Source organism: Panthera pardus, unplaced genomic scaffold, assembly GCF_024362965.1.
Source record: "Panthera pardus isolate Hobbes unplaced genomic scaffold, ASM2436296v1 HiC_scaffold_10, whole genome shotgun sequence".
NCBI lineage: Eukaryota > Metazoa > Chordata > Mammalia > Carnivora > Felidae > Panthera > Panthera pardus.
Genome location: NW_026526655.1, coordinates 101127503 through 101136948, shown reverse-complemented (window position 1 = coordinate 101136948; position 9446 = coordinate 101127503). Strand labels below are relative to the sequence as shown.

At 42.1% G+C, this 9446-nt stretch overlaps 1 protein-coding gene across 1 annotated transcript in view; it reads right to left on the bottom strand.

Moving 5' to 3' along the window:
* Window positions 1–368: 368 nt before the first annotated feature.
* INSIG2 (insulin induced gene 2) overlaps window positions 369–9446 on the bottom strand; it is a 56285-nt gene continuing 47207 nt past the window's right edge. Inside the window, exon 6 of the mRNA XM_053909537.1 lies at window positions 369–2915. Coding sequence (XP_053765512.1) covers window positions 2889–2915 — 27 coding nt within the window. The 3' untranslated portion in view covers window positions 369–2888. The remainder of the gene's footprint in view (window positions 2916–9446) is intronic.

Genomic DNA, 9446 nt, shown 5'->3' with positions numbered 1-9446 from the left:
GGGAACACGTGGAGAAGCCATAATTTGCATATATTACTGGGAAGCATAATTGGTACAACCGCTTTGGAAAACTGATAGCATCAACTGCAGCCGACCCAGTAACTCCATTCTTAGGGACATACTCAAAAGAAATGAATGCACAGGTCCACCAAAAGACATGTTCAAGAATATTCAGAGAAACGCTATTCATATTATCCCTAAATTGGAAACATCCCAAATGCCCGCTAACAATAGGATGAATACAGTGATATATGCACACTATGGAATACTATAGACATATATTTGGAATGAGTGAACTGGAAATGCAAGCCAGGGTATGAACAGATCTCACAAACAGATGTTGGGCAAAAGAAATCAGACACGAAAGAGCATGTAGTATGTGATTTTATTTGTATACAGTCAAAAACAGATAAAACTGATCTCTGGTATTAGAAGTCAGAATAGTGGCTTTTTCTAGGGTAGGAACAGTGGCTAGAAGGGTGCAGGAAGGGGACTTTCAGGGTACTGAAACTGTTCTGCTCTTAATCTGCCTACTGGTTATGTGAGTGTGCTTAATTAAGTTGTTAAAATTGAGTTGTCTACTTATGATTATGCACATTTCTAGAAGTATGTGATACTTCATGAAAATTAAATAAAATACACCATAATAACAACAATAGCAACAAAACTAGGGCAGCTAAACCTTCTTCAAGATCGTCAGCAGTTGAGGAGGTGAAAAAAAGAACAGCTAGTACAAGTCCACTTGATTTTTTACTATGCGAGCATCAGTCCACTCAGCGCTGGGTCCAAACGAACCGTCTCTTTATTACCATGTTCCACTGCTGGTCTGGCCACTTTTGCACCTGCTCTGTGGGTTCAGGACATCTCAAACTCATGGCTGCTTTGCCTTTGAGAGTGGCACGTTAGAAATGGGAGACAGGAATCACTACGACATGTTAAGTATTTACTGTGTGCCAGACAAGAGATTTAGTTAATGTCATTTTATTGTCTCTCTCCAATAACCCTGTAAGAAAGGTGATTAATTTCTGCTTTACAGATTAAGAAAGTGATACATAGAAAGATTAATCCATTTGCCAAAAGGTATAGGAGGACTGACAGCCATGCTCATAATCAGCAGGCTTTCTGTATCTAAATCAGGTTACAACACAATGTTTGGATTGATGTCATGTCAATCTCACTTACATAGCTTCGTGGACTTCTGAGCTTCGGCTCGCTTTGGTCCATGTATATGCCTGACCCTCAACATGTGTGCTGCCTATCTGGTTACTGATATCCTACCTGTTCCTGACCTCCAACAACAGCAAAACTCCAGACTCCTGGCTGGACAAGCAGGATCCCTGTGTGCTCCCAGACAACTTATTGGACACCCTGATCCAGACATTCATCTGGTGGCCTTTGTGGATTTGGCATAGATAAGGTCCAAGATGCCAAGAAAGAACCAGATAAACAGAGGTCATACCCTTAACAGTCTATGACCTTACAGGAAGCTCCAAGTTTAAAACTGCAAGTCTCTGTGGGGTTTTCATCCTTTATGGCTGAGTCCAGAGAGAAAGTTGACTGAGAGCTGAAGGACACCCCTTGACAAAATATTTTTAAAAAGAAAGGAAAGAAGGAAGGGGGAAGGAAAGAAGGAAAGAAAGAAATCAAGAAAGGAAAGGAAAGGAGGGAAGAAGGAAAGAAAGAAAAAAGTCAAGGGGTGCCTGGGTGGCTCAGTCGGTTAAGCGGCCGACTTCAGCTCAAGTCATGATCTCATGGCTCATGAGTTCGAGTCCCGCAGTGGGCTCTGTGCTGACAGCTTGGAGCCTGGAGCCTGCCTCGAATTCTGTGTCTCCCTCTCTCTCTGCGCCTCCCCAGCTTGCACTCTGTCTCTGTCTATCCCAAAAATGAATAAACGTTAAAAAAATTTTTTTTAAAAAAAGAAAAAAAGTCAAGTTCCTTAAGTATTCCTGTTTTTGGCTTTTAGCTGCGTGGTATTTCAGGGATTTCTTGTTCTTAAAATCTGTTAGCAATCCCCAAATCTACAAACAGGCTTTAGAAGACGAGTGTAGGGAGAGTAGTGAGAAAGATTGTTTCAGAAGCAATCCCTCTGTGAGGAAAAGCCGAAACCTAAATTGGATACAGCTGAAAATATCTCAATCCTGCAAGATTAGTCTTGACACCAGCCCTGCAGCAGAAGCAGTCTGTGTGTTAAAGGAATTACTCCAAAGGTTTTTCCTCTCTTATTGCCCACTTGTTTTTCTGAAAAGCCCTCTTCTGAAGCCCTGTGTTTTACACTAATGCAAAGCCTTTGGGGTTATTGTCCTAAATGGATTCCAACAAGAGACATTTTGCTGGGGACCACGATCAAACAGGCCCCCTGGAATTTAGGCTGGCTCAAACCAGGGGGAAGCCTCAATACTCCAGGAATAGCCAGCCCCAGCCCAGGACTTCTGGGTGAGCAAGCACACACACACACACACACACACACACACAAACTAAACAGGCCCAATCAAATCATTTCACCTCTTTGGGCCTTTAATGCTCTAATACCAAATCCCCCACCACTTTCTCTTTGAAGTCACTCCAAATTTCAGGGTTTTACAGGCAGAGATGATGTTTGCTGGGTCTTCATCCAAGCCAATGGAATAATCCACCCATTCTCATTCTCAAGCGTCTCCGTTCTCCCCTATGTGCATGTCTGTTTTTCAAATTTACAACCTGGTGGCAAGCTAAAATGGGCTTGAATGGAAAATGACAGAAGTGGCACTTCAGTGGACCAGGATGTTCGCTCTTACTTCCGAGAAATTCTAGCTCATCCTGGATGCCTTAAAACCAAGGGACCACGGGGCATCAACAAAGGAAGGGACAGTGTCTGGGGACTCAATCAAACTCAAATGCTTCCGCGGGGGTTAGTGCCCCCAAATGTCGGTTGATTTCTTCCATACGGCAAAAAAAAAAAAAAAAGAATTTAAATTCATAAAATTACCCAGAGCTAATCTGAACTCTCCTATTTGTTCCCGCCACCTGCAATTATCGGACTCCGCCAAGAGGCCTCTTCCTCGGGCCACTCTTCAGGAGAGTCCTATCATCTGTGGGCGTAATGGTCCCTTTTCAAGAGAAGTATTTCGTTTTAATAAAAATGTGTACCACCATATTTAATCAATCAGGCTGATTGACAACGGCAATAGTTGAGCCGTACAGCAGACGCTGCTGCTACCTCATTCTTATTCCAGTTTCATTTCTCAATCAAATCCATGTGTAAAAAACATAATGTGCTGCCAACACAATGTAATAAAACCTCAGCTGAAATGCACACCAGCACGACAGAAACTGATAACTCAAAGTACGGGAAAAGTTAGCTCCAGAAAAATCACTTCTGACACCCGCACATTCAAGTTTCATGGACAAGAGATGCATTGTCTCACTATAGCTAACATGAATGGGCCAGATTCATGGATTTGTCCTGAAACAGAAAATAATAATCTCTAAAGCAACATCTTCAAGAAGCTGGCAGAAGAATTCTTTTTAAACAGCCCAGAAATCATCCTTAAAATTGGCTGAGTTTGTTTGAGATGCGCCATTTGTGTCGTGGAGCAATAAATTAGTACTTGCACAGCATTTTTTTTTTTTTATGGTGGTGCGGACTGGTTAAAGATGATGTATCACTGGTTGTCATAGATTGAACCAGCAGTTTGCGAGGTTAATGATTCATAGAGGAATAAAGGTAACCTAATTATAGCAGTACCAGAGACAGAGCCCAATTCCTATACTCAAATTCTGAACTCCAAATTTCAACGGGGGAATTGCATGTACCTCTGCAGCACTTTATTCTTCCAAAAGCCCCAGTTAGGGAGCAGACACTGAGTACCTGGAAAGGGGAATGGGCCCAGAGTCCAGAGACCTGTAAGGGTACTCAGTTGACTAGCGTCCTCCCAAAAATTCATGTCTACCCAGAACCTCAGCATGTGTGTGACCTTATTTGGAAATAGGGTCTTTGCAGATGGAATTAGCTATGACGAGGTCAGACTGGATTAAGGTGGGCTCTACATCCAATGGCTGGTGTCCTTGAAGAAGGCCAGGTAAAGACGAACACGTAGACACCCAAAGGAAAAACAGACGTGTGAAGACGGAGGCAGCAATTACAGTGATTCAGCTGTAAGCCAAGACGTTCCAAGGATTTCCAGCAACCACTAGAGAGTAGGAAGAGGTGAAGAATGCATTCCAGAACACAATAATGCCATTTGAATGATAATGTGGGAGTACTTTCCTCCAAGGAGTTCGCTTATAATTGGTCGCAATATGACCAAATAGTCTAAGTCATACAGGATTTGGCATCACAGAATGGTTATAGTCATAGGTGATATTTAGCAATGAAATGCCTGGAGTAACCAGAAAAAAACACTTTTTTCTCTTTTTTCCTTTTTTGAGTAATGGAGGGAGATTTTCAAGGTGGCGCTCAACGCGGGAGTTGTCCCTGCCCAAAGTTGGGGGACTCTATAAAATCTTGCTGCAGCACCCCCAGGCACCAGAAGACGGCTCTGGACAGTTGCAGCAGGCAATGGCAGTTACAGAATTCACTCAGCACTGCGCATGACTGATCAGAGCAATCACAGCGAGAATTCTGGATCATGGCTGACTAATGCACTCTTGACCCAGGACTCAAGCGATTGCAGCCAGGTGACAAGCCTGTACGGCAGCATATCAACCTTTACAGAAGGATGTAACCAGCCCCTCATGAACTGCCCGCATCCATGTTGAATAAGAAGGAAAATTCAGGACAGGCACACTAGGAGCTACGCAGTGGTCCGTTCACTTCAGGATCCTGCTCTAGTTATAGCTGCATCTAGTTACTGCAAACGAGTGCTTGTCTCAGGGTCTTTGTTAGTAAACTGTCCAGGGCTCCTCCACCACATGGGTTTGGTTCCTCTCAACCCCATATTTCCCCTGACTTTACGAAGTCCTAGAAAAGAAGCCTTTTGGATGTAGTGGAAGAAAACCACCTGGCCCACAGTCTTAATGATAACCACAGTCAAGACACCCACAGCTCAGGTAAGGAGAACTTTTATAGAAGAACTCAGCCAAAATGAGACCTCTTGCTGAGTTGGGGAGTAGAAATGTGATCCCCTGGAAGAGAGAACGGATCCATAGTTCATCAGGAAAATCCATAAATCTTCAAGTGATCCATAGTCCCTTTATACACTGACTGATCACCCAGAAAATCATAGATATATTTTGATATTACGTGGACTTATGTTCTCCCACCTCAAAAAGACGTATGCATAACACGCTTTTACTCAGCTGGGCACTGACTAGGGCACTTGGATTTCCTCAGAAATCTGACAGTGTTCATTGTCATCAATCCCTTTCTGGACTAGAACTATGCTCAGTGCGCCAGCTATAGCTTGCCTCAACTCTTTCCTAGAACCAACAGGAAGCAAATGAGTCAGTGTATGAAGAGCCTTGAGTTCACAAACCAGCAGAATTTTGAAATATATTTTGGTTGCCCAATGCCCAAGGGCTGATACCAGGTGATACCAGGTCTTCCAGCATCCAACTTTTTGGGTCCCACAGACCTGTTATTCAGGGCACAGGTAATCCCTGTGGATATAGGACACATTTTAACACAACTTTGGTTAGCATTCATTTGCCACTCTCAGCCCTCAGGTTCTTGAACCGTGACAACCATCAGCACACACACTTCCCTCACCCACCCACCCATACACACTATGTTTAGAAATGCCTGGAATCATTTTGCTGGCCCCTTTGCCCCCCTAGTGATCAGATTTGCCTTTGTGTATCGTCCTGTGGCCCACATTTCAGGGCCTAGACTACTCTAACCATAGCCTTTGATTGTCAAGAGGTAGCTGGTGTGAGAAGACTCTGCCTCCACATCCCACTTGCCTAAACTCTTGGCAACCCTAAAGGGGTGCCCAGATCTCCAGAGGAACAGCCCAAGAAACTCTGTCCCAGCTGAGTTTTAGCAGGAAGAGAGAAAGTCTGATTCAGCAGGCAAATAAAAGCTAGATCCAGAGGCTTAACAAATAGTTCAGGTTAGAACAGGACCAAGGACCATAACCACACTGAAAAGGCCAGAACACTAGGTGACTGGTGACCTCCTGAACAAATACAACCAGGGTGCTTCCTACCTTTCACCTCCCTGCAAGAAGCTGGCATGTGAGTAGGACACAGGCACGCAGAAGACTCACTCTGCATCCCCGTTCAGAAGCATGCATGACGGTTGTGCCCTGCCACACAGAGATTGGCTGGGGAGCCCACCATTGGTCTAGCAGAATTTTGTCAAACACAGGTGAAGGGGAGAAGGCTATGGCCACACTGCTGGGCTGGGATGCCGGCACCAAATCAGCTTGTCTATCATCTTGGTCAACAGGCTTGGCTTCCTCATATATGAAAGAGAAGTTGTGCAAGTAAAATTGTGAGGTGGAGGAACTCAGCACAGGTTCTTGACAGACCCAGTAATGCACTTCAGCTCTGTCATCTCCTAGCTGAGTGACTTGGAAAAAACAAAATTTCTGAGTTATAGTTTCCTCATCTGTAAAAACGGGGGTCATAACCCAACAGAATGACCCATGCGTGCGAAGTTTCTGGTTTTCATAGTAGGCACTTATTACTGACATCTGTCATTATTATGCATCTCACAGTAATCATTATCCTAAACAGCAGAGAACACAATGCATAGTGGGAGGTTATAAAGCAGTGAGCTTCATTTCATACGCTGGCATGAGCGTCATCCTCTTTATATTGGGCGCCTTGGAAAAGTGTACACTTGTTCGAAAGCTTCTGCAATTGTTTACAATAAAATAAAGAAAAGTAAAGTAAAGTAAAGTAAAATAAAATAAAATAAAATAAAATAAAATAAAATAAACAGGGGAGCCTGGCTGGCTCAGTGGGAAGAGTTTGTGACTCTTGATCGTTGTGAGTTCGAGCCCCACTTTGGTGTAGAGATTACTTAAATAAGTACAACTTAAAAAAAAAGCAAATAAAGACAAAGAATCTCCTCTTTGGGAGCTTTTATTCATAATCCATTTATTACCCCATTTGAGATCTGCCTTATCATATGGTTTTGACTACAAAAATAATATATTGTTCATTCTGATCTAAGAAATACATACAAAGTTGTATTGGGCTTTTTTGAAAAAATAAAATACACCTTCAAAGGCCAAAGATTTCCCCCACTGAGGAAACCAAATAAGACTGGAAAGAAGACAGGAAGGAAGGAAGGAAGGAAGGAAGGAAGGAAGGAAGGAAGGAAAGGAGGGAGGGGAATAGGACCAAAGGGAAGTTCAAACCAGAACCCCCCAAATTTTCATCAGTGAGTATCCTCAGAATAAGTGTATAATTTTCAGGACAACTGTTTTAAACGTCAATACATTTATTTACATTCGTTTAAAAAGTCAGTCTGTTTGCATTAATATCTACACCTCTAAAAGAATGTATCAAAACATAGGATGTACAAATGTATAAATCATTCCATTTTTTTTTTACTGAACATACATATTATCCACTTCCTTTTACTGACTTTTAATTAACGGTTAAGTCATTCATTTGTTTGTTCATTCATTCGTTTATTGGTTCAACAGATATTTATTGAAGACCTACTATGTCACCCACAATGCAACACTGCAAAGTAAAAGTTCGGATAAATAACTTCCAGCTGGGAAGATTTCTTCATCAAAAATATCTCCTATTATTTTTTCCATAAAATGACTTTGAAGTTTTAAAGGCATCACAGTCAAAGCCTTTAGGTGACAGACACTCTGTGAGGGCATGCCATGGACTGCCTAATTGATATTTCAGAGGCTTCTACTTCAAGATGGTGAACTGAGGCCAAGAATTTGCCTTCCCTCCTTCCTGAGATCCTTTCGAAATGATAGAAAGGAATTTTTTAATGATAAAATCAATAATAGTGAAGAGAATAGGAGGGGTGCCATCTTTGAAGAAATTTCGGCAGATCTCAGGAAGACAGAACGTATTTGGCAGAAGGTCAGTACGTCAACAGATAAACCAAGTGGAGGTGTCTTCAGCCCAGAATACATGAGGTGAGTGACAATGGGGGGGGGACAGTGGAGAAAGGACTACATCTTATAGGCAGGACTCCAGGCTTAACCCAAGCCCCCAAAAATCAAGTTTTCCCTCTGAAGAAATTCATTATTTTGTTTAGTGTGAGTATTGACATCCTAAAGTAAGGTTTTCTTGTTCAGGAATACCCTGGAGAGAAGCTTGCCAGTTGATATGACAAGCCCCCCCTACGCAGAAACTGACAGCATTTCTTTCTTCATTCTTAAAAATGAGCTGACACCTAAATATGAACAAAAATTTAAAGGAAAAAGATAAACAAACACATCATAAAATGGCATTCCTATTTATTCATTCTTAAAAATTAATGGACAACTAAGGAAGAACAGATACTTGTGTGGGGGGGGGGGGGGCGGGGGGAGAATAGAAAAGCACACCGTAAGAGATAGAATTCAAGAAAACAAAGACTTGAACAGACATTATATCCAGAAGGGAAAACCAGGAAACAAGGATTTTTTTTTCTTTTAATAAAAATGAGAAAACAGTAACTATTTCTGGGAAATTAAATTGCCAAAATAAAAACTAAAATACTTTAATAGAAAGATTAGATGATGTAATTGAGGAAATTTCCCATAACACTGAGCGAAATGACAAGGGAAGGAACTGATAAGAGAAGAAGAGGCATGGAAGCTAAATCCAGGAGGTTCAATAGCCCATTAAGAGAAATTCAGAGACAATAAAATAATTCCGAGAGCTAAAGGGAAACACAAATATTGATCAGAATTAATTAGAAGACCAAGCCCTTGGCACACCATGGTTAAATACCAAATCACCGAGGATAGTGTTCCTGAGATTATGGCAGGGGTGGAGGGCAGTGTAAACCAAGAACCATAAGGGAATTTGAATCACAACGGATCAGACTTCTCATTAACATTGAAGATGCTGCAAGACACTCACATAAAGGCTTCATGGGGCACCTGACTGGCTCAGTCGGTTGAGTGTCCAACTTTGGCTCAGGTCATGATCTCATGATTCATGAGTTAGAGCCCCACGTCAGGCTCACAGCTGTCAGCACAGAGTCGGCTTTGGATCCTCTGTACCCCCTCTCTCTCTGCTCCTCCCCCACTTGTGCTCTCTCTCTATCAAAAATAAATAAAACATTTTTAAAAATTGAAATAAAGGCTTCAGAATATGAAGGTAAAATTATGTTGGACCTAGACTTCCATGTCCAGCTTAAAAATGAGAGAAAGAACATTGTTTTCAGATCTTCACATGTTTGGAAGATTTTGCCTCATGTCTCCATTTTCTAAAGAATTTTACCTATGGATGTGCTCCCAAAAAAGAGAGCAGTGAGGGGCGAGTGGGCAAAACCAAGAAAGGGAGAACTGTGGAATATGGGAAATTATAGAGCTAACCAGGATTCCAGTGAAAAG